Source organism: Thyridium curvatum (genome assembly GCF_004353045.1).
Source record: "Thyridium curvatum strain D216 chromosome Unknown NODE_39_length_367864_cov_79.813791, whole genome shotgun sequence".
Classification (NCBI taxonomy): Eukaryota; Fungi; Ascomycota; class Sordariomycetes; order Thyridiales; family Thyridiaceae; genus Thyridium; species Thyridium curvatum.
In genome coordinates, this window is record NW_022156794.1 from 67,656 (window position 1) to 91,066 (window position 23,411).

Genomic DNA, 23,411 nt, shown 5'->3' on the forward strand with positions numbered 1-23,411 from the left:
TTGTTACCTTCTCACATCGGCTCAAGATGTTACTTTGCTGGGCTCTGATAGCCTTGAGCCAAGCAGTGACGGGAATCCCGCTAGCGGTAGAGCCAGTTACCTCCGAACCTGACTACAAAAGGGACGTGGCTCCAGATTTTGAGTGGACTGTCTTGGGGGACTCTTGGGCATCTGGTGTTGCTTACAATCGCACGAATGTCTACGCACCTACTGATCGACAATTCTGTTACAGAACCACTGAATCATGGGGGGTGCAGATGTTTAACGACAAGTCCTGGACGGAAGGGAAGCAGGTGTTCAACTTCGCTGCGTGTGGTGGCAGCCGGATGGCAGCTGTGGAGTCACAGCTCCAAGATCACGGAGGTAAACCGAGGGTGATCTGGGCCATGTTTGGAGGGAACGATGCTGGGTTTGGTGCTATTGCTCGCGCCTGTATTTACCAGCCCGTTGATCCCGGTCACCTCGGCGGTTGGGGTCCGGCTTGGGATGAAGATCCAGACGGCTCAGGTCAATGCAAGATCAACATTGCTTCCTTCGACTCCGCCATGAACGGCGAGATACAGAAAGGGACCAAGCGAACTATCGATGACATTTTGAACATCGCACAAGGCCAAAGGCTCGCCATGCCCACCTTTGACTTGTACCTGAGTGGTTACGTCGACTTCTTCAACACAAAGACCGACGACTGCGACAAGTGGAGCTTTGCGCATGATCGTCTTAGCGTCGGACGTCCCAAGCTTGTGAAAGGACTGAGACAGGTGATCAGCGACATGGTCAACCGATTCAACAACATGCAGGCCGAAATCATACGGGGCTATCAACCTCCACTGCCGGCAGATCCTCACTACCGTGTCCATCACGAGCTTCCCTCGCCTGTGTATGATGGGCACCGGTTCTGTGAGCCAGGCCACACGTTCGAGGACCAATTCTACGGTCCAAGTGTCTGGCTCTGGAACCTGCAATATTACGATGAACAAGGAGACAATGCCAATAGGCATTGGATGGTCAAAACAGACGCCAGCGGCACCAAGTTTATGAGTTCGGATCCTGTGACCGACCCTACCCTTCCTCCAATACTTGCCTCTGACGACCTTCTCGGTCAAGACATTGGTGCCCAACAGTACGGGTTCGGCTGGACCGCCCGACCATTCCACCCTAAATGGGACGGTCATACGGCACTGAAGGATGCATTCATACGAAGAATGCGAAGCGATGGCATCGCGGGCGTCAGGGCCTCGGCATCAGAGCCAGCGCCAGATCCAGCTCCATCTCCCGCCCCGGTACCAGTGGAGACCAACCAGTGCCATGGGCTTGGTGATGACCGCTATGTTGACAGGGACTTGGCAAAGGATGCCATCAACAGTCAATTCTGCCCCGAAGCAGCTACAAAGGGAAGCATATCAAGGGAATATTACGAGAGGACTCCGGATCACATAGTCATCACAGTGCAAGGGCCTGCTGGCTTCAAGCCAACGGTTGATGATTGTGTCAAGTATCTTTTGGGCAATGTCATAGACGGCTGCGACGGCAATGACCCAAACAATCCCGCCAGCTTCAAGGGAGGTGGAACTATGACCACGGGTGATGTCAAGTACGATGTGCAGCCCAAGACCCTCCGTCAGCCGCCGAAGGGGGGCATACAAGGCGGTTGCGACTCGACTTACAAGGTATTTTGGAATGAATATGTGATGTGGGGTAGAGGCTGGGCCACACATGATGGAGGTGTCTTATTGAACAGCCAGGTCGACGACTGTGCCTTGCTTCCACGCACATGGAGCTTCCAATACGGCCTTGGTAGTGACGGCCGCGAGTGGACGGCGAAGTTCAGAACCGGCGTCTTTCAGCGCCATTGTGTGGGGAGCGCCGGCAAGGAGGCAGGGGCGCCCTCGAACTTCAAATGTGGAGGCTCCGGCTGAACGAAGTCAGGAAGACAGACGATGTGTCTGTTGAGATGGCATACGGCCTCTCCTCGTTATGTCCTAACCATCTTCCAGGACTTCTCTCTCGAGTCTTGGCTCCGATGTTCCCTTGACACTCTCAGGTCTCAAGGATTCTTTTCGGTACCTGTGCTTCAAACCTTGAAACCTTCAAGATTTTCGCGAATAGTCATTCTCCGGATTCTTTCAAGTTGTCTCTCCTTAATCACTCCCAAAGTACTTTGAGGCGTGTTCTTTTAGTCAGATTCAGTAGTCAATCCAAGCAATCATTAAACCTCAAGGAAGCACACACCTGCCCGTCGACAATCTCTAGGGTTGTTGTGTGCTCGTGTATACTTGGCCGCACCTATCTCAAGATTTCCCGCTGGTTTAGAGTGAGCTGAAGCGGTATGTCAATTCTGCCAACTACCTCAAATATCCTGGAAGAAGGTGATGATTGACGAAGAGCCCTTACCTATGAGGTTGACTTCCGCAAGTGACTTGCAAGAATCATGAAGTGTAGACAATTTCTCCTTGCTCGAGTGATATGAAACTGCTTCGAGCAGGGTTTCCACTGTAAGAAAACATTATCACAACCGGACATAGCCAAAATGTGAAATCATTTCTGGACACTAGGTGTACGGCAATGGGTATTCTCGCACTATTGCTCGCCATTATCTGATGGGTTTCTGGCATTGGATCGTCCTTGACACAATTGTGCCGCTCACGACAGGCGCGTCGGGTTTGTTGTGGCTATTATGATGGTCTGAATAATGAATTAGTTTCGGGGGTTTGAAAAGTTCATCTTTTCAAACTGGACATGCGCTGTGGGCAAGCGCGGTTTCGTCTCTCCTTTAGAAATCTCTTAAATTGCTAACACTCTTGAGGGTGTTGGTGTTGAAGGCATCAATGTAACCCATCAGGGTCTTGAGCATTTGTTCGCGCAGAGGAGACATGACGACGAGAAAAAGCTGTCCAAGAGATTACTAAACAGTTGTTTTCTGTCGAAAAAGAAGAATGCAATTTGGAATTGAAGTCTCGAAGCCTTTTATTCTGTCAATGTCTTCATCTTTTCAGGTCTATTTCCTCGGCGTTTTCACTCCACATCGAGCTCAGAGTAGTACCGCCAGATGCACAGCGAATACTTCTGTCGCCGCTCGCTCTCGAGATAGGCCTTGATCTTGGGCCTCTCCAGAACCGCGTCGTAGAGTGCAAACACTTTGTCATACTTTCCAGCTGCTCTGCACTTGCCAACGGCCTTGGGGAACTGGAACTTGGTGCCGTCGAGGCCCTGGAAGAGCACCAGGTCGGCGTACGTCAGCTGTCCACCGTGCAGCCAGGGTCCTTTGCCCGCGCTGGGCGAGTTCAGGACCCGCTCGAAGTAGCCCAGGAACTTGGGGAGGCGGGTCGCGACCCAGTCCTTGCTCCGGCGGATGGACTCCTCCTTCTGGTCCTCGTAGTAAAGTCCGGTGGAGATGGGGTGGTGGCAGTCGTGTACCTCGTTGCTGAAGCCGTCGAGCGCAGTCAGCGCCAGCTCGTTGACCCTGTAGGAGTCGCCCTCTCCCTCGGATTCGTTCCCGGCCAGCCCGAGGCGTCTGCCGAGGTAGAGCAGGATGTTGGGCGTCTGGTTGATGACGAGGTCGCCGTGGCGCAGGATGGGCGGGGCGAAGGGGGGAGGGTTGTCTCCGTCGCCCTTGTAGCCCTCGTCGATGAGCCCGAGGACCTCCTTGACGCCGTTCTCGATATGCGCCGTGTCGGTGTAGTCGGCGCCGGCTTCCTCGAGCAGCAGGCGGACGAACTCGCCGCGGCCGGGCATGCCGCCCCAGTAGATGAGCTCGTACGGCCCCTCCTTGGAGGACATTTGTCGCTTGGCTGGTGCCTCTGCCATGATGGAATTGGTTACAATTGGTGTAGCTTGGAGTGGCTTTTGATGTGTTGGATGAGAAGGATCCAAGTGGTGGTGAGGAGTGAGGAGTCAATGGTGGGATGGGGATGACATGACGCCGGATTGATGCTGAGACATCAGAGTGGGCACATTGAACGTCTGCGGGGCAATATCGGAACTTGTAAGCTGCATGCCGGCCGGCATTAAATGTGCGGGTAAACCACCCATCCTCGGTTTCGCGATCTTGTCGGAAACGGCATTTCTAAATATTGTTGCGGAATTCCCGACTGGACCCCATCGTCAGACGCAAAAAGAAGTCCCAACAGAGGAGGGGGACTTCAGGTTAGGCAACATTGAAATAACATGGTAATCTGTGAGGGCACCATGCCCAACCGACGCATCGGAGCGATGACACGTGTTTATGTTGTCAAGATGAAAACGGCCAGCCGAGCCGATACATCATTATTCATCCAGACGTGAGAGGCCTTTACACGTAATTACCTCAAAACCAAACCGCTCCAACGCCAGCCGTACCAGTCCGGACCAAACAAACGCCGCAGCGCACCGAAAACACATATATCTACTTTGAAACTGCATCCTGTATAATCTTGTTGCACTCCGCCGGGTCCTCAAAGACGTGCCATACTCCCTTGGGCACGTCTTTGAACGCCTTCTCGAACCGCTTGGGCTCGTTCTTGGACTCGATGCCAATAGCAGCAATATCGGTGACCTTGCGGATGAGGATGATCTTGACCCACCCGGGGAATTCCCGATAGCTGATGAGGGAATTCCGTCAGCAATGCACACACATGAAGCTGAAAGAAGGATGCCCGATTCCACTTACATGTCCCCATACGACTCCGGGTCGCTCTGGGTGCTGTCGCCGATCAGGATCATCTTGCGGCTCGGCAGCCACTCGTGTATCTTCTGCATCCGGCTGACCTTGTACTCTTGCGTGCCCAAGGTCAGATTGGACAGCAGGCCAGGAACACTCATCCAGCTGGCATCGCGGAGGATGAGCTGGCCGTGGGGATAGTGTTGGTCGCGGAAGTTACGCAGAAAGGGATACAGATTGTACGGTGAAGCTGACAGGTAGAAGAATGGCGAGGTGTTGGTGATCAAGGTCTGGATGAAAGCGTAGAGCTCTGGTAGACCCTTGGTCGGCGTCGGCGCTTCGGTAAAGGTCGTGCGGAGAATGCCGATGGGGTCGCTGGTCTGGGTGATCTTGATGGTGTCATCAATGTCTGCAAGCGTCGGACCTGATTAGTTTGGCTACCCATGGCGAGTTGCCCAGGGGGATCGGAGAATTGCGCTTCTCACCTGAGATGACAGCCCAACCTTCAGGCTCGGCGAAAAAGGTCTTCATCTGGACCTCGCCGGTCGTCCCCTTGGGCACCTCGGCGGTAGTGGGCACCACCATGCCGGCGGGGGAGTGCGGCAAGCGCCGGACGTCACTACTAATCCCGTTGCGACCGCCGGGGCTAAAAACAAGCTTGGTCGAGCCGCCATGCAGAGCTCTGACCTGCCTTCCCGGAAGGATGTCTTGCAGGAACGGCTGTATCCTCTCGCCAATCGTATCGAATGCCGGGTCGTCATCCTTGAGGTCAATCTTATTGGCCACCTTGGTGACAGCCTCGAGCACGTCGCATGACGACTCTTGCGAGAAGGCGCATGCGACAAACTCGGCCTCCCACTCGCCCGTCGACGGCGACTTGTATGCAATGTTGTCCAGAAGCCAGACGCAGTCCTTCTTGGTGATGGATAAGGGGAGAGGATTTCGGGAGCCAAAGTACGAGAGGATATCGGGGATCTTGTTGCCCAGACCGCCCGACTTGGCCATGGGGTTGAGAACCTGGAGAATGTTGCGCTGGGTGGCCTTGGGGAGGTGCGCCTCGGTGTCGAGGAACTTCCTCTCCTTGCGCGTGCGGTGCTGCATGTCGTCGGCCTGGCTGCGGTGCGTCGCAGAGCGTGCTACTTGCTGGACCATCGTGGGCAGGTGGGCGCGGCAGTGCCGTCGATGTCGAGTGGTTTTATAGGTGTTCGATATGAGTCCTTTCGAAGACAAGGGTTCCGTCTGATATGCCGGGTGACTGATCGTTGGAAAGCTGAGCTGTTCTTGCGCAGATGTCAGCAGTCGGAGAGTGAAAGAGGTGGGATGGGTGTGGCAGACAACAGCTGTCGCACCTGATGTATATGAAGGCCTGGTGTTGGGAGTGTTTGCCTGGGATCGCACTGCTCGTGACTGCTATTGTCAAGGGTACGAGACAGGCCCCAAGGCGGCCGGCGGGCTGTGTGGTTGGACGGTCAGCCCTTGGCTGAGGTGAACATGATGGAGCCAGCCTCGAAACCGTGGATGTTACTCGTGGCCCCTTTCTGTGCATGCGGGCTGCAGGGGTGACAGCTGAGAGCTACGGGGAGGTGCGCCCGCGCCATGGGAACAATAGAACAGCATCTTCTCAGCCCTAAAGCAATGGCGGGGGCTAAACGAGTCCAGGACTGGACACATTGAGCGCCCGCCCAGCCTGTCCATGGTGTCATGTGGCGGTGTTTTGGTGAAGATCACCTGCACGCTGCTATTCTGGGGGACTGATGAGAGACGGTTGGGCGAATTTCAGTGTGCAATCGGCTAGCACCCGTAGCTACACTAACGCTAATGACGGCATTCAGGTCCCCTCCATCTCGCGCTTGGGCCAATGACGGGGGGCGGCTCCGCTGTAGGCACGCCCCGAACCTCCCTGCTGACAGCAGCAGCCTCCCCACACTGCCTCCGCAGCCAAGACCCGTCTTACCAGGAAAAACATCATTCATGCAAAAGGGATGCAACCATCAGGACCTCCTTTTCAGATGAGTTACTGCATTACTGCGACCATGTTAGTACTCGATACAATAGACGCGGTGCGGCCGCCGAGTCCGAACATACCACATCAATCCATCGAGCCATCCATTTTTCGACAGTCGCTTTGGCTTCGTCCACAAGTCCGAGCTCTGTGCGCAGAAATGGTCAGCAAAGAAAAGGTCTTTTCACCTCATCCAGAGACAAAAGAAAGTCGTTCTCTTACCCAGCATCAGCTGCACAGACCCGCGAATGCCCGACTCGAGCGCCGATGCAATCCAGGCGTGGGTGTATGAGGTGTGCTCGCCCACAAAAATCATCTGCAACCCATCGTCAGCCAAGTCCTTCCCGGACCTCCAGCGCCGGCACATGTCGCCTCCAGCCCAAACCTACGTTATTGTGCGTCTTGAAGTACTCGGGTAGGTACAGCTCGTGCTGCCCGACAATGGGCGACGCCCAGCTCCCGTGCTCCAGCGGATCCAGCACCCAGCAACGCCGGTTGAACTTGCCCGTGTACTGCTCGCGAGCCACGTCGCCGTGGATCTCAATCATGGCGTCGAGGACGTACTGCACGTGCTCCGCCTCGGTCTGCGCTGCCCAGTGCTCTCCCCACTGGCCGCCAGAGATGTACGACCCGAGCATTGTGGCCGGTCCCGTGCCGTTGATGTTGTACGATGGGTAGCAGATGCTGCCGATGCCGGGGATATCTGTGGCCGTGGAGCAGGACCCGTAGATGGGGTTCGCGTAGCGCTCCCAGAACCGGGTCTTGAACTCGAGGGCGACCTTGCATGCCGAGGTGTAGGGCACGTGGGCGATAGCGTTCCCAATGGTAGTCGGCAGGTCCGAGAAGCGCCACCGCTTGACGACAGAGAACGGCACGGCGACAACTGCGTAGTCGTAGCTCGAGTTGTGGAAAGTCGTGTCGTTGTAGTTGTCACGCCACTGCAGAGTGACCTTCTTTGAGCACGAGCTGTACTTGACGCGCTCGATCTTGCGGTTCTGTCATGCCTTGTGTTAATAAAGCTGATCGCCGTGGTGGGTCAGCCTCCTCGACTACGTACCATCGTAGTAGCATTGTCAACCATGGGATGGAAGGACAGAGGCAAGCGGTTCAGACCGCCGTCAATGGTCAGCCATGTTGTCGCACTGAAGTACATGCCCTCGTAGAGCTACACATCATACAGATCAGTTTACTTGTCTTCAGACCTCAGTACACCACGCTACTAACTGTGTCCCAAAAGTCGGTGACAAAACCACCCCCACTGACAACATCAGTGTCGTTGAGGTTCGCCTTGAGGTAGTTGACCATGTAGGCAAATTCGCTCCACTGGTTTCCAGGCAAGCCACTGAGGCCATCCGCTGCTTGTAGTCAGCACCCGCGTTTTCTGCAAACCGAAAAGCTAGCACGATTCACTTACCAATCCATTCCCGGTGGGCCTTGAACATGTTCTTGGCCATGTCCGCGTAAAAGCTCTGACCCGGGAGGGCAGCATTGACCTTGTCCTGGAGGTCCTTAGTGGAGGCATCCATGGGTTTGGTCACCTTTAAGGACGAGTTCGCCGCCGTTTGTGCCACAGTTGGTGGGAGACCATTGGCAAGCTTGATGCCATTCTTGAAGTAGAGTCCGTTCTGGTTGGACTGATACCAAGGGATGAAGTCGACACTAAGGTTCTTGTCGTGGTTATTGAGCATGTTCATCTCAGCAGCAAGCTGAAATACAAGCTGGTGGTCGGAGACATTGTATGTCTCGTTGCCCAAGGTAATAGTCTACAGTTGACCAATTAGATTTGGATCTTCCTTGCGGATAGGATTGCAAGCCTACCTTGGGAAACCTCATGGGTCCCATCTCTATCACATATCAAGTCAGCACTCCTGCATCGTCACGGAGCATGACAACTGGACTTGCCTTGATAGGAGTAGTCGAATGGGCCGCCACTGAGATACTCTGTGTGTACTCTTCCACCCAATCTCTGGCCAGCTTCGATGATCTCCACGTTTGAAAAGCCAGCCTGGGTCAGACAAAGATAGGTCATCAAGCCAGACATGCCCGCTCCAACAATGCCAACATGTTTGCTCTTGGCATCCTTGACGTCCACGGCACTAATGTTACTAGCCTTGAGAGCCTCAACACCATCAAACCACGGGCCCCATGCGTCGATCCCATTACCCTGGGTCATGGTGATACCGGCAACATCGCGCTTGGGGATCGTACTCCGCCTGCGCAGGCCCTTTGCATTGACCTGCTGGCTTTCGCTCCGGCCAATAAGCACACCGGACTCGGTCCAAGCCGATATGCAGCCACCAGATGCGGCATCATCGGGCAAGATCCAGACTAGCCTGTCTGCGGAGGCGTGGTGACCCCGGGCGACGGTGTGGTGGGCATCACGCTGGTATAGAGAAGAGCAGGATCCATAGGTGAATGTAATGGGGCCATCGATAGGACTCTCGAAGCTGAGGTGGATGTTTGCCAAGCGTGACTCGATAGGTCCCCGCGTTTCTAGCCGCACGGGAAGCCTAGACGGCGACGCCGCGGCGACGGCGCCCAAGCCAAGAACAAGAGAAGCAAACACTGGAGCCATTGGTGTAAGACTAGTGGCTGGTTGGCAGTGAGCCGTCTACGCCACACCAAGTATATTACAACGACCGTCTTTTATATCCCGACTCACTCTCTAGTACGTGCAGGAGAAAACATGGCGACGCCGAGGACCGGAGCTCTGATCTCCGGCGGCGCCGTATGTCAGAATGCGTAGGAATAATACCTCATACTCCTGCTGGTCTTATCATGGAGTGGGATTATACGACAGGCCCGACGGCCGATGCGACTGGGGGCTACCTAGTCTGCCTTTGCTCGGTATATGCATCGAGAATGGACTGGAGTAGCCAGAGATAAGACTCGACATCTAGGACATAAGCAGGAAGGCGCGCCCTTGTAGTCGCTGGAGCATATCCAACGGCCAACCCCGGGGAAATACGCAGAGCTGCGGGAGATGCGGCTCGGTTTTGATAGGTCCAAGGTTGCATTGGAGTTGTGGGTAGGGTACAGACTGGAGCCCGTGGCATTGGTTCTCCCGCGTCATCAACGGCCTGAGCGACCCATATGCAAGAGGTCAGTAGTTCGGGCTTCGGGCCATGTTGGTCTGTCATGGATTTGATGCAAACTTCGGAGTCTAAATGCTTAGTTGCCGGCCGAGATGAGAGGCTTGATAAGGAATAACTTCTCTAATAGGCCGTGGAAGAGCGCGGTGGTACAAGTTATGGGAGGTTAAGCGTGCTGCCACTCGGCACGCAGCTGGTTGGGTGACATCGCTGTTAGCTACGCGTGGGGATTCGAGGAATCGAGACTGAATCCGGCCAAGATCTTCACCGCCAGTCCGGGGTTAGATCGGGCTAGCCCTTTTGGGATGTTCCAACCGGGCGATTAATTCTTATCTCTGGTTGTTTAAGTAGACTATCTGAAAGCTCCTTGATATCAAGATCCGTAAGAGATAAGAAGTCCAGAGAGGAACACCGGGTCCCAACCCATTTGGCAAGCGACGCAGATCCGGCCAATCCGTCGGAAGACTCGGCCCTTCCGGCGCGGCTCATGGCACCAGACGGGATTGCCGGTCACTCTTGGACCTGTCAGCAGAGCGAAGGCAGGGTGGGAGCAGGGCCGGGCTCATACCGGAAGCAGATGTGGTTTTGAGTGAGATCCGTATGACCGATAATCTTTGCGCTAATGAACGGTTGCAGTGGCTCGACTCACTGCTGAAGGGGCATTAGCAAATCGTGTGCCGTCCTTCATATTTTGCAGTTCGATCACTAGAAGAGGTGACAACTAACCAAGCCGTCTTCTTAATGTACTGGTTGTGGACAGGATTTATACATACTGGTCCTCAACAAAGATCCTGAAGAAAAGTCCTCCTGGTCCATGTGACGGGCATGGATGTGGATAGTATTGCAGCTGGCATCGCCTACACTGCCTACGTATGTGTCATGCCCAGCTTCAGAGATCTAGTAGAAGTGCGCCTCGCGCTCCTTCCAAAGCTCCAATACAAATCAAGGGTAGATTACCTTGTGTTAAAGTATTCGGAGCTGTCCACGCCATGTTGTGTTGCACCGAACCTTGACTAGGTTGACTCCGAACATACAGACTCTTGCGACTCGAGAATACAAACAAGGCTTTGCGTATACAGAAGTGAGTTAAGTGACTAACTCAAGTATAGTTCTTGAAGCAACCCAGTGCTGATGACCGCGCTCCGACAGTCATGATCGACTTGCCACATGGTAATTCTCCTTTGGGACGCGTTTCTGTCCACTCAGTACGAAAACAAACAATTGCATGCATTGAGAATTTCACCCAGAAAAAAACGAACAGCCTTCATTTCCAAATGCATCTTCACTAGGTAGCTATGCGGCCGGATTGGTCTGGGCTACCCGAGCCACACGATCCCACCAGTTCAGGTCGTGCGGAGGAAAATTGACAGCCTCGCACGAAATCAGCCTGCAGGTGGCTGGTTGCCTTACCTGCACATTTGATCACGTTTGATTGCCCAAGGCATCCCACCCGCGGCAAACGCTACCAAGGTTGAGCTGCGATCTTATGACGCCCATGCTTGCACAAGTGTGGACGAGAGTCATTTTGCACCTGTTTTGATCTACGGCGGCGCTCCTCTCAGCACATCATTACCTAGGTCCTTTATCTGCGCGCTCGCTCACGTTCCCCACCGCGACCCCGTGGGCGGAGGAGACTGGGGAAGGCTGGAGCAATTAAGGCGAGTTCCAAACGCGGATCTCGACCTCGACCACAAACCTTGAATCGCACTGCTCGGTAGGTGCACCTCTGGTTCCGCCCTTTGCCTTCCTCCCTACAAGTAATGCAAGTACCTGACCACAGGTACATTAGGTACTTCCCAAGGTTACTGACCTGAAGAAAGCGACCATCCATCTTGCCTGGTTCTTTCCCTGCTCATCCACTTCTGGTCAATGGTTGGGCCACACGCTTAGGCGAGAGATTCCACCCATCCTTCTTTGGCCGAGATTTCTACCCAAGGTAAGTTTATGTAGGCCTGATTGTCACCATCTACATGTGCAGAATCAATCTTTCAGATCCCTTCTTCTTTTTGCGCCCCAATATTATCAAAGTACCATTCCAAACGATCATCAGTTCACCTTCAATATTCGCAGTATCCTCAGAATAACCTTGCCTCCTCCTCCTCCTCATCCTTACCCTTACCCACGCCTCCGCAGACAAACAACACCGTCTACCCACGCTGCAAGCAGATTTTGGTTGTTGCAATGCTCGAGGCCTTTCCGCTTGCGAGAACTCGAGAGCACAAGTGATGGTTTAGTAACAGACCACCTGACAGACGACCACAATGCCTCCAACGCGTTCGCCAGAGTTCGAACGGACTGCCGGAACGGCGCAGAACCCAATAGACCTTACGGGAGCAGATGACGCCGAGTTTCAGACATCCAAAAGGTCGAATGGATCTTCTGTGGGTGCTGGGGTGTCAACCCGCCGTGACGAACTTTATACCAGTAAGTCTGCCGCCACAGGTTATCCATCTTGCGGCACATCACAGCTGACACGACGGACAGATATGGCCCGACTCCCGCCTTTGGACCCTACGAGGTCTCGCTCGCGCAACGCCATATCGGAAGATGGCACTACGCTCGCGTCGTCGGCCGAACGTACGATTTCCCTCGCATCTCTGACCCGACAGCTTGCAACAGCCCGATGCAATGCATGTGATGAACCGTTCGACATTCTCGGCCCCAAGTTTGCTTCCATCGCCAAGCGCCTTCGCGAGGATCCACGTAGGTGCACTTCCTTCGTCAAAGCCAAGAAAAAAGCCTGGGCTCGTGTTCCCAGGCCGGCAGTAACAAGGCGTTCTTGCTTTAGCTTACTAAGAGGAAAATATAGACCATGAGATTATGAGTTTGGGCTGTAACAAATGCTCAGCCAGAACGTGCTTGGGATGCATGAAAGATGGCAGCCACGGCTGGGCCCGACGCTTCTTCCGCCAACGGGACAGCAGACAGCAATCACTGTGCATCGAAGGCCAGCTGCTAACGGTCTTCATTCTCTGTTGCGGAATCACGCCGTCCACGGCACCTACTGCCGACAGCAACCCCGGAGACAAGAACAAGATTACGAAAAAGGAACGCCAACCGTTGGAAAAAGCCGGGGTTGAAGATCTCATAAACAAGAACATCGACACTGTGGACGGCTATGTGTTCGGTGTTGATGAGGAGCACACGGAAATGCCGAACATTATTTTTGACCAGGTCAAGCACTATGCCGAGCTGGACGACGACGAGTGGGAGCGCACCATGGGTACTCTGAAAAAGGGCAATGCCCTTCCTAGGGGGGTCGGCTACGGAGATGAGTCTTCTTCCTTCTATGAGCTAATGGCGCGGGTGAGGGATGCCATGGGGACCAGCTCTCGGACAGAGGACACCGACCCACTCAGGCACGATGCGATCTGGGAGTCGCACTTCAAAGCACTTGGCCGCCTGATGCCGAGCCATTTCAAGGCCATCGGAACCGAGCCCTATCGCGACTGTTATGCGGTCTTGTGTTTGATCCTGAGGCGGAGCCCTGCCTTGGCAAAGGCTGTAGAGCTGCTGCGCAACACCTCTATCGAAGACATGGCTCGCCGCGAGGAGCTCTACCAAGCATTGTTCATCTTCATCGAGACTCTGGTTAGGGACAACTCAACGGCCATGCTCGTGTTTGAGCCTTTCACCCTCTATGCCCAGCACCAGCAGCTCCTGGAAATCTACATGATGGAGTATTACTCCTCCAGGAATCCTTCGAGCGCCATACCCTCTACCATCGCGGCGGCTGAGAGCAGGCCCGAGGTGACAAAGTCCATAGCCGCTATCCTGCACCGTACAGCAACTCTGTGCCGCAACATCCTGACACGCGCCGAGATGGAGCAGAACATGCAGGACTTTGCCAAGGCAGACGGCAAGAAGATAGTGAGCGTTTGCCAGAAGTTCGCGTCTCTTGACGACCGGATCACTACCAGCCCGGAGTACCTGGCGGCACCAGAGACCTCGAGAGGCGCGCCCACGAGCGCTGCCGACTCTGTGCAACCGGACTACAACAAGAAGCTTGCGGACTGGCACCGCGAGCACTGCGTAGAAGAGGTCCCCGACGAGATTATTCTGCGCGATTTCTTTTTCGCTTCCCAGGTTGGCCAGATGGGGAACCTGGCCAAGGGTCGCATGAAGAAGCTCGTCACCGACATCATCTCGATGCAGGAGACGCTGCCCGAGGGCATATTTGTGAGGCACGGAAGCTCGCGCATGGACATCCTCAAGGTCCTGGTCGTCGGGCCGTGTGGCACGCCGTACGAGCGAGGTCTCTTTGAGTTTGACATGTTTTGTCCGCGGGACTTCCCGAAAAAGCCTCCCAAGGTGCGCCTCCGGACCACGGGCAACGGCATGATCAGGTTCAACCCGAATCTATATGCTAATGGCACAGGTAAGTACATCTACTCTGTGTGTTGCTCATCGTCTTGCTTTTTCTTTTCTCTCTCTGTTCCCGATCTTGTACTGACCATGTCTTCCCAGTCTGCCTCTCGCTCCTGGGCACCTGGACTGGCCCGAGCTGGCGGCCGGGCCAGTCGACCCTGCTCCAGGTCCTCGTCTCCATCCAGGCCATGATCTTTTGCGAAAAGCCATACTACAACGAGCCCGGTTTCGAAGTTAGTAGCAACGAAGCGGCGAGCAAGCTCGAGAACACGCGCATCCAGTCCGCCACCGTCAAGCACGCCATCATGCCCTGGCTGCGCAGGCTGGCCCCCTCCATCCCGCCGCCGCCGCAGCAGCAGCAGCAGCAGCAGCAGCCGCCGCCGGCGCTGGCGCCACCAGCTGTAATTGTAGCTGCAGCTGCGAACCAGGCACTGGCGGCGTTGCCGCAGGGAGGATCGCCGAGTTCGGCCGGCTCGGCGATCTGGGAGGATGTCGCGATGTGGCACTTTTGCAACCACGGCCGCTCGGTGGTCGAGAGGGTCACGGCTTGGGGTGCGCTCCCGCATGCGCAGATGCTCGAAGAGGTGGATGCGCCGCTGCGTCGGATCGGGGCCTTTGATACTTAGAAAGGTCAGGAGTTACGCCGGTCCAAGCGTAGGAAAGGTGCGGCTTCCTATCCGACCTACTACACAGAGTAAAAGGGGCACAGGGACCACCAGTGCGGGACCAGATCTGGGAGCGGGCGTGAGGGTTTCGGAGGGAAAGGCTAGCAGAATGCTCGGATGGATAAGGGTTATTTGGTGGTATTTGCATGGCATTCTCCGTCCAGGCTCGGTCGAGATTCGGATGCGGGTGGAAGCTGTGCCCTGTTATTTAGGTTAGGTTAGCGGATGGATTTGGGTGAAGTTCTCAGGGCAGCGGCGTCTATTCAGTCTCGAAACCTGTCTAGTCGGTATCTAGGCCTGCTCTAGCGAAAATACACGAGATTCTGTTTCATGATGGGTTGGAGAATAATTGCAACCGCAAAGGCGTTCGTTTGACGTGTCTCCCCTCTGCTCGGATCAAGGACACGGTTCGGCACAATCTCGGTCTTCTTCGAGTCAAGGGCAACGAGACGGTACATAGGTGGGTGATCTGTAAGTCTTTTGCCAACGACCAACCGGGTGGTGTTGATGTCCGGAGATTCCATCGCGGCTCTCACTGGTACAGCAACATATCTGGTTCGAAGCAGGCAAGACGCTACCCTAGCGCCCCGTTCAATTTGTTGCCTCGCTTTCATCCTTTGAGAGCCGGACCGAATGGATCATTCGCGGGCATTTTGCTCACTTTCCTCCTCTTGGGATCCGGCCCGCTCCCGCCACCGCCAAAGACCGCGCCATCGTCGTCCTTGTCACCGCCGCCGCCGCCGCCGCCGCCGCCGCCTTCCTTCTCGCCCTTTTTGTAGGCCATCTCCATCTTGGCCTTTTGCAGTGCCACCAGGTCCCACCGGTCCGGATCCCTGCACTTCTTGAGCTTCCGTATCAGGGGCTTGATGATGTTGTTGGACTCGGGCTGCATAAGGAGATCGGGCGGTTAGTCGTTTAGAGTATCTCAGCATCCGAGTGGCTGCCAACATACCGTGCCCCAATACTCGTTGAACCTCTCCGGCGGTTCCGCGGCCAGCATCTCGCGACAGCTCTTCACCGACGCAAGTACCTTGTCCCTGACGTCGGCACCACCGATCTTTTCTCTCCTCGTCTCAGCCTTTCGGGCCTTGCTCGATGCTCCGTTCGCCGCGCCGTCGGTGGCGCCTTTGGTGTTGTTGGCGTCGCTGGATTCCTCGTCCTCGTGCGTGTGCTTGAAGGTCTCCTGGATGATGCGCTCGGCCAGGCCCTGGTCCGCAAACGACAGGGCGCCCATCATGATCTGGCTGGGGGTGTAGTGGAAGTAGACGTCGGTGACGAGGGAGGAGAACTTGAGCACGGCACGGGCGCGCTTGTGGGCCTGGTTGATGCGGGTTTCCTGTCCACGGTGGGGGATCGGTTAGCAGGATGAAGAGCAAGCGGAAACGATTACAGCTATGGACGAGACATACGTCGATGTCGCCGTATCTCCTCAAGTCCATGATGGCCCCCTCGAGCGCACGGTAGGGATGCCTGACGTCAAAGGCGAATCGGATGCCTTGGCACAAAAGAAATTCCCCGGCGAGGATCTGCTCCGACGTGGTGTTGGGGAAATTCTCGGCGAATCTGCAAAGTCCCATGTAAGTCAGCACAGCCGTACACCTAGTGTGGAAGAAGAATGATCGCTTGTGTGGGGAGCTCACTTCTTCAGCCTCGTGTAGTAACCCTCGGCCTTGGAGCCAAAGAACAACGCCGTCTTGAGCATGTCGGTCGGCGGGTAAGTCATGATCGAGTTGGTCAGGTAGAACCGCCGCAGGAAGACGGCGGCGGTCGCCTGTATATCTACCGGCAGCTCGCAGAATGCCGCGGCGCGCAGGAGCTCGACGGTGTAGAACTTGAGCAGCTGCGCTTCCTCTCCCGGGGTGAGGAAGTCGGGCAGCGCAGGTTTGCTTTCGGAGGAGGGTGGAGCAGCAGCAGCAGCGGCAGAGGAAGACTGGTGGTGGTTCGGCGTGTTGGAGGCTGACACGGCGGGCGTAGATGCCGACGTGGTGGTGGAAGAAGCGCTCAATCGGTCAGAGATGCTGGCCGCGGCGTAGTCGTTTGTCGTGGTGCGCAGCTCGGCGAGCTGCGAGCGGGAGAAGGACCATAGCCTGTACTGCGTCGACTGGCGGTAGCGGGCATCCTCAGTGGCCATGGTCGGTGGCGATGGCGTGGCGCCTTGTAGCAATGAGGAGTTGTTGTCCTGCAAAGTAGCGTGGGTGGGAGAAGGAAAGGTGGTCGAGGATGTGTGAATGGAGCGGTTGTTTCGACAGCTGAAACCTCACAGCTGTGGTATGCTTGGGTTCGCGAAGTGCCAGATCGAATTGGAGGCGAGAATAAAGCACGAATGCTATTCAAGAAGCGATAGCTCTTCTGGAGTTGCAATCACAAGTGCTGCGATGGAGATCACAGACGATGTATCCGCGCGCGAACAAGGTACGAATTCATCCCTCCATCAGAGAGCACTTGGGCTTATCGGAACCTCGAGCTTGATAAGAAGAAGACTTGAAGCTCCACAGGGAGCTGGCTGCTGGGGGATTATAGCGCTTATCTGCTGATTGGTTTGCGCAGGGTCTACGCTAACACCCGCCTCCTCCGGTCGGGTCCCTTACTCAGCTAGGACACTCCGTCTTTACTTCTCTTACTTCAACCTCTCCCAAGACATTATATTTTCATCCGATGCTTGCTTTATTGACAGAGATTCTTTCAGAATACGGCACAAAAGGATATCAGAAACTCTCATGATGTACAGTGTGAGACTTTTATCACGTCCTCAAAGCTGCTCTTACGCAACGCTAGACGAGCTTCCAAAAATGCCCCGACGGCTGAATAAAAGTACAAGACCAAAAGCCAAAAATGCGAGCACAACTCTCTTTCGACTCGAATGAGACGTCTCTTTCTCATGGGCCCGCCTAGCTATCAAGCTTAGACCCGTCTACAAGCGGAATGTAGTCAACAGATCCTCGCCCCGCCCAGGACCCTGGCCTCAATATCCCAGATCCCTCCTCGCAGGCACCGGGGGCGCAGGCTTCTTCGCCCGACTCGGAGGCGGAGGCGGAGGAGGCTTGCGCACGCCGCCGCCGCCGCCGCCGCCGCCGCTGGGGGGGAGGAGGTTATTGGTGCTGCTCCGGCTCAGACTGCCATAGCTCGTCGCCGGCGACGCGCTGCGCTCGCCCCACTCGGGACTGCCGCTGCCGCTCGCCGTGTCCTCGCCGCCGTCGTCGGCAAAGACGTCTCCGCCACCGCCGCCGTGGTGGTTCCGCGGCGTGCCCGCCGCCGCCGCCCCCGAGGGCATGTTAGTGCTGACCGGCCGCAGGCCCGCGCGCAGGGCCGTCACGTTCTGGCTGTAGACGGGCGTCGAGGCGCCCGAGTTCGCGCGGGCCCGGTCGGCGGGCGCGCCGGGGGCGTAGGTGTTAGCTCTGCCCATGGCCGGCCGCGTCGGGATCTCGGGCGCGTAGTTGCTCTGGCGCGAGCTGGAGCGGATGGCGATGCGCACCGGCTCCGGCTCCGGGTCGTTGTACACGTTGGTGTTGCTGCTGGTGCGGGAAAGGGGGTTCGTCCACGACCGGGCGGTGTTGGAGCGGCTCCTAGTCGTGAGCTTGCGCTCGGGCGTGGCGTACCCGTTGTACTGGGGCTTGGTATACCCGTCCATGCTCATGGCCCAGTTCTGGCGGACCTTGCGCAGCTCCTCGGCGCACCGCTCGTGGTATTCGAGCTCGGCCTCGAGGAAGCCGGTCAGGTCCTGCAGGCTCTCGGCCTCGGTCTCCTGGATGTCTTGCATCCGCTGCATCACGTCCTCACTGCTCTCCTCGTACTTGGCCTTGTTGGTGCGCAGCTCCTCCTCGATACGGATGTCGTCTCGTCGGGCCTTTTGCATCTTGCTCATGGTCGAGTCGTAGGTCAGGCGGCGGTTCTCGAGTTTCTTCCGGGCGGTCTGGGAGGCGGAATACTGATCAGCGCTGCCATTCAACAGAACACACAAGATCCTACCCGGGCTAACTTACTTGATAGTCTTTCATCATGGCCAGATTCCGCTCAATCGAGTCGAGCCAGAGGGTGGCCGCATCCGTGGCAAAGCTTTCCTGGAAGCTCCCCATTCGGTCGTTGGCGCGCCCGAGCGCAATGAGACAGTTGCCAAACTCCGAGTCGGGCCCAAAGTCCTCGCCGTGGCTGACAAAGGTGCGGCCGAGCAGGCTGACCGGCAGCCCCTTTTCCTTGTCCTCGGACCCATCGCAGCGGCGCGAGATGGACTTGACGTATACGTTGGTCGACTTCTGAAGGCGCTCCATACCTGATAACACTCGACGTCAGCAGAGATTCAAATGGCAGTCTGGGCCGCGGCAGAGAGCAGAAGGGGCGCACCATCGTGTCGCAGATTGGTCTCGATCTCGAGCATCTTGAAGTCGTCCGACATGCTGGTCTGGGCCCCGCCGCCCATCTTCTCCCCCACGCGCTGGAAGGCGCGGTCGATCTTTTTGGTGATGTTCATTCTCGCGGTGTCAACAGTCGCGGACTGCGGGCCGAGTGTCTAGGAAACGGTGTAGGTGGGTGTGTGTCGTAGAAGAATCGAGGACAGTGGTGTAAACGAGAGATCTAGCTCGTGATAACACTCCAAGGATGTACGCAGGCACTGGAGTAACGGGCGTATGGTGTCGAAGGACAGATTATAATCCAGATCCAGAAACGGTGGCACAAGATAAGGGAAGTGAAGGTCGGGAAGAGTCAAAGCGAATGGGAACTGGATCCGGGTAGCGAGCGAGCGAGACGGCTGGGAAGAGAGAAGGTGGTGGTGGTTGGTGAGCGACGGTGGTGGTGGTGGTGGTGGCAAAGCGGATTGATTGACCAGCAACGCAACGGTAGCTATGTTGTCGAGCGCAGATCTCGCTTCTGCAGCCCTTCGTGTGCCTCCCTTTCGTCTAAAGCACCTAGGCGGCGGGTGAATTGGAATTGGATGTGGCTTTGGATTTTCCCAGAAGATCCAAGAGTCGTTGGCCCAGCAGTTCTCAAGTCCAAGTCGGGGGGGTGGGTGTCATCGGCTGGCGCAGATGCACACTCCAAAGAAAAAGCATCCAATTCTTGGAAACAGCTTCTTCTCTTGCTTTGGTTGGGCCCGGGCCTAGCTTCCAGGGTTGGCTTGGCTCACTTGGCTACTTGGCTGGCTCTTTCAGGGGTCTCCACCCCTCCCTCCCACGTTTTTAGTTGGTCGCTGAGGGCAGAAAAGGGGCACGGTCCGGGAGGCTCTTTAGGCGGGTTCCAGGGGACCGGAGCAGTCAGAGAGCCAAGTTAGCGGGCTAGAACTCGATGGTGGGCGGGTGCGTGTTGCGTGAGCGGGGGGTGCAGCCGTGATCTCGTTAGCGCAAGGGGCGATCCGCGGGGGACGAGGCGAAAGTTGGGACAGGACAGGCAGGTAATTAGGTTGGCTTTTCTTTGTCTTTAGGTAAGCCGAGCAAGATAACGTTAAGCCGGGCACGGATTCGAGAAACAAGGGCCTCGAATATGAGAATTGGGAAGCATTGGAGGAGGAGGCCATGTGAGCAGTTAAGTATGCGCATACCCACGGCTGTCCTGGCGAGACGGGGCGCTCTTAAGCATCCCATCCATCCCATCTGGGAGGTAAGGTATCTCCATGTCACTGCCGCGCGCATACGGACGTATGTACCGTAAGTAACTCTCACAGTACCCGTCAAATACCTCCTTGCGACTGACTGTGCTTTGAATACCTAGGTAGGTACCGTGACCATGTCTCGGTCTCGAATTGCTCACCTCACCTCACGTTGGAATACGAAAGGGAGACACGAGCGAGCATGGACTGAATGGACGGCGGTGGAGACGCAAAAGCGCGAGCTTTTCTCCATCTTCATGGCACCATTGGCATTTGCCGCCACTGCTTCCCCCTCGCTGGCGCCCCCTCCTCCTCCAGATCCTCCTCATCCCATCTCCGGTACATTAGGTATGCAAAAAAGGTTTGTGTAGGTGTGCTGTGCTTGCCCTGTGGCCCAATCGAGCTACCTGTGTTGGCTTATTCCTCATCGTTGGACGTTGGCCCAAAAACGGTGCTGTTTCCTTTGGTTGCCTGCCGCCCAGTCGATTCCGCTTGGCGCTCTAGATTCCAGACCTTGAACCCCTTCCCCCCCCCCCAATTCAGGCCCTCTCCACTGAAGAATGAATGACCCTCGACCCGCGAACCCGCAAAAATAGAACCATCGAAACAGTGGAGGAACCGATCCGTCAAAAAGATACACGCGTCCGCAACCCCTGCGAAGGTGGCAGTGCAGACAATCGATGGGCAGATCTAACATTGCAGTCATTCCAATCAGCCAAAACCCCAACCTCCAACTGGACTGGCCGGTACTACTTAGGTAGCTTGGGTACCTTGGTAGACCTGGCAAATCGACTAATTGGCAATAGCTTTTTGGGCTAGAAAATGCTAGTCCATGCACCCTTTGTTGATAGTTGATGCAAGGCAAGTAAGTCATAACTCGAGTACTTGATCAAGACCCAAGATGCAATACAAATTCAGATCAACTCAGTCTCCATCAGGCCCTTCCCGAGTTGCTGCTATCGCATGTCCGATCAGTGATCAGTGATCTTACACAAAAGTCCACCGTGTCAGAAAGTCAGCCGCCCTTGCGCTGATCTTCCAGGCGCCGTGCTCCTCGAAACAAAGATTCTCCACGTAGAATGCTCGACTGCCGAGCACCCCGAAGCATCATCCCGAGTTGGGTTTCAGCGTCAGTCAAGCACTGCCAATCATGTCGGACGTGTGCGTCTGTTGCATCTGTCTCCATCGTCACTTCCTTCCGCCCTCTCCGTGGGCTTCACCCTAGCCATTCAGCATTGAAGTGCACGCGGACTCACTCCCTCGCTCCGGCCCTGCCGGACAAGTCCCAAAACTCCTTTGAGGGGGCATCTCCTGGTTGCGCACGGAGTTTTCCTTTCTTCGGACACTGACATTGCGTCATACCTGCCTCCTCCCGTCTTGGTTCACATATCACAGCACAATCGACTGGTCCCGGGGTACATGTAATGCCACGATCGAACGCTTTCGCTTTCATCACTACGTCCCCTGTGTCCATCCGTCTATCGATTCCGTATGAGGAGGTCCTTGTACCCCCTGGCAAGCCCGCCGACCAACACATGGAAAAACCTACAACCCGTAAACGCCATATTTGCATGCTCATCCCGCCACCATCATTACCACGTCCGTCTAGACGGTCCCGCTGATGCTCAGCTCTCTGATCTCCTGCAATACTTGCTCCACCCTCGCGTCCAGATGTCCGTTGGCGTACTGATCCCTAGTATCCGCGTCCAGGTACTGCTGAACCTGGGCCATGCGGCTGTAGGCCTCGGCACAGAACCGCAGCTGGATCTTGACGAGGGCCTCGAAGCTGGGGTCCAGGTAGGGAACACGCAAGTCGAGCAGCTGCGGCAGCTCGGTGCACAGCTGCTCGTTCAGCTGCTCGTAGGCGAGCTTGGCCATCTCGGTCTCCTTCTCCGCCCGCGGCAGCTTGGTCACATCCTTGTCGGGTTTCTCGACGAGCCGCTTCACCTTGGCTCGCAGTGCATCGTAGTCGAGAAGCTTGTGCGAGCGCTTCTTGATACCTATTGAACACCTGTCAATCCCGTGCGAACCCACTTGAAAACCGGAAGCGCAACTCACATTCGTTGACGTCTGGGAAGTAGGCGCAGAACCTGGAGATAGGGTCGAGGACAGTGGTCCTGCAAGCTGGTCAGCACCTTTACCCATGCGGACTGTTTGTTGAACGGGTCCGAATCCTCATACCGATACGGCCCGTCCAGAGCTTTGATCGTCTCGGCATCAAGATCCTCGACGGCTTGCTTGTAGCTCCGGCTCACGCCATCTGTCGCGCCAGAATCTCCGTAGAACGCATCTATCGTCTCGGCAATGCGCATCTGAGAGGCAGTCATAGCTGCATTGGGCCGCGTTAGCATCGGGTTTCCTTCTCTTCCGAATGCTGCTGGTTGTGAACGGGCACAACAGCGGCAAGGCACGCACCTCGTAGCGAGTCAAGATATCCCTTGGCCTCCTTCTGTAACCGGTTCGATGCTGCCTCCATCGTGCGGAATCGCCTGCATGCCTATGTTAGCCGCCCCGTTTCTCGCCATGTTTGTTGGGCTCGTTCGGTGATTGGGTGTTTTCCCACCTCTCCTCGACCTCGTAGTCACGATCGTTGGTCTTCTCGACGTGCCCCGTCTTCATCATCACCTGCGTCGTCGCGCGGTTGACATTCTTCTTGAAGCCTGTTGTGCCATGCGTCAGTGTCGCCTGTGCCGCGGGCGCCGTCGCGCGAGGGGCACCCAAGCCATACCTGCCCAAGACATGGTGGGCTGCTTTTCGAGTCCTTCCGAGGTCGCGGTTTGCGTGTGTTGTCGCTGCGCAGCTGGTAATTGATACTCGAAGGTGTCTATCTGTTGCGCTTGGTTGGATATCGTCGTTAACAAATGATCGAGAGGCGTATGGGACAGGCGATGCCGCGAATGCGTTGACGGTTCCTTTTCTCGCCCAAAGTTGGATTCTGGGATCGCTGGCCGGGATCTGCGTGAGTGACGAAGGAGCTACGAGTTGGGCTGTGGCTGTGCCAGTTGCCAGACACGGCCAAACACCGCCAGACGACGTCAGCACCATTCTGCGCCACGAGATGGCTGAATTT

General features: G+C 56.0%; 8 protein-coding genes across 8 annotated transcripts; 2 read left to right on the forward strand and 6 right to left on the reverse strand.

Annotated features, from left to right (window-relative positions):
• Positions 1-26: 26 nt before the first annotated feature.
• On the forward strand, positions 27-1,916 carry E0L32_006693 (uncharacterized protein; the record flags this gene model as incomplete). Its single annotated transcript, XM_031141354.1, has 1 exon — positions 27-1,916. One exon carries the CDS (start codon positions 27-29, stop codon positions 1,914-1,916), a length of 1,890 nt encoding a protein of 629 aa, XP_030994524.1.
• A 1,096-nt stretch (positions 1,917-3,012) lies between these two features.
• E0L32_006694 (uncharacterized protein) lies at positions 3,013-3,804 on the reverse strand (the record flags this gene model as incomplete). Its single annotated transcript, XM_031141355.1, has 1 exon — positions 3,013-3,804. The coding sequence occupies one exon, from the start codon at positions 3,802-3,804 to the stop codon at positions 3,013-3,015; it is 792 nt and encodes a 263-aa protein (XP_030994525.1).
• A 577-nt stretch (positions 3,805-4,381) lies between these two features.
• Positions 4,382-5,788, reverse strand: E0L32_006695 (uncharacterized protein; the record flags this gene model as incomplete). The annotated part of the gene is made up of 3 exons (XM_031141356.1): positions 4,382-4,577; positions 4,646-5,045; positions 5,122-5,788. 3 exons carry the CDS (start codon positions 5,786-5,788, stop codon positions 4,382-4,384), a joined length of 1,263 nt encoding a protein of 420 aa, XP_030994526.1.
• Positions 5,789-6,658: 870 nt separating this feature from the next.
• E0L32_006696 (uncharacterized protein) lies at positions 6,659-9,213 on the reverse strand (the record flags this gene model as incomplete). The annotated part of the gene is made up of 9 exons (XM_031141358.1): positions 6,659-6,661; positions 6,722-6,786; positions 6,861-6,954; positions 7,028-7,633; positions 7,696-7,803; positions 7,863-7,993; positions 8,053-8,401; positions 8,457-8,482; positions 8,532-9,213. 9 exons carry the CDS (start codon positions 9,211-9,213, stop codon positions 6,659-6,661), a joined length of 2,064 nt encoding a protein of 687 aa, XP_030994527.1.
• Positions 9,214-11,991: 2,778 nt separating this feature from the next.
• Positions 11,992-14,724, forward strand: E0L32_006697 (uncharacterized protein; the record flags this gene model as incomplete). The annotated part of the gene is made up of 4 exons (XM_031141359.1): positions 11,992-12,154; positions 12,215-12,433; positions 12,579-14,108; positions 14,198-14,724. The coding sequence occupies 4 exons, from the start codon at positions 11,992-11,994 to the stop codon at positions 14,722-14,724; spliced, it is 2,439 nt and encodes an 812-aa protein (XP_030994528.1).
• A 649-nt stretch (positions 14,725-15,373) lies between these two features.
• E0L32_006698 (uncharacterized protein) lies at positions 15,374-16,894 on the reverse strand (the record flags this gene model as incomplete). Its single annotated transcript, XM_031141360.1, has 4 exons — positions 15,374-15,649; positions 15,716-16,099; positions 16,173-16,326; positions 16,404-16,894. The coding sequence occupies 4 exons, from the start codon at positions 16,892-16,894 to the stop codon at positions 15,374-15,376; spliced, it is 1,305 nt and encodes a 434-aa protein (XP_030994529.1).
• An 831-nt stretch (positions 16,895-17,725) lies between these two features.
• E0L32_006699 (uncharacterized protein) lies at positions 17,726-19,228 on the reverse strand (the record flags this gene model as incomplete). The annotated part of the gene is made up of 3 exons (XM_031141361.1): positions 17,726-18,688; positions 18,744-19,030; positions 19,102-19,228. 3 exons carry the CDS (start codon positions 19,226-19,228, stop codon positions 17,726-17,728), a joined length of 1,377 nt encoding a protein of 458 aa, XP_030994530.1.
• Positions 19,229-21,946: 2,718 nt separating this feature from the next.
• Positions 21,947-23,386, reverse strand: E0L32_006700 (uncharacterized protein; the record flags this gene model as incomplete). The annotated part of the gene is made up of 5 exons (XM_031141362.1): positions 21,947-22,341; positions 22,400-22,458; positions 22,523-22,670; positions 22,757-22,830; positions 22,905-23,386. 5 exons carry the CDS (start codon positions 23,384-23,386, stop codon positions 21,947-21,949), a joined length of 1,158 nt encoding a protein of 385 aa, XP_030994531.1.
• Between the last annotated feature and the right edge of the window lie 25 nt (positions 23,387-23,411).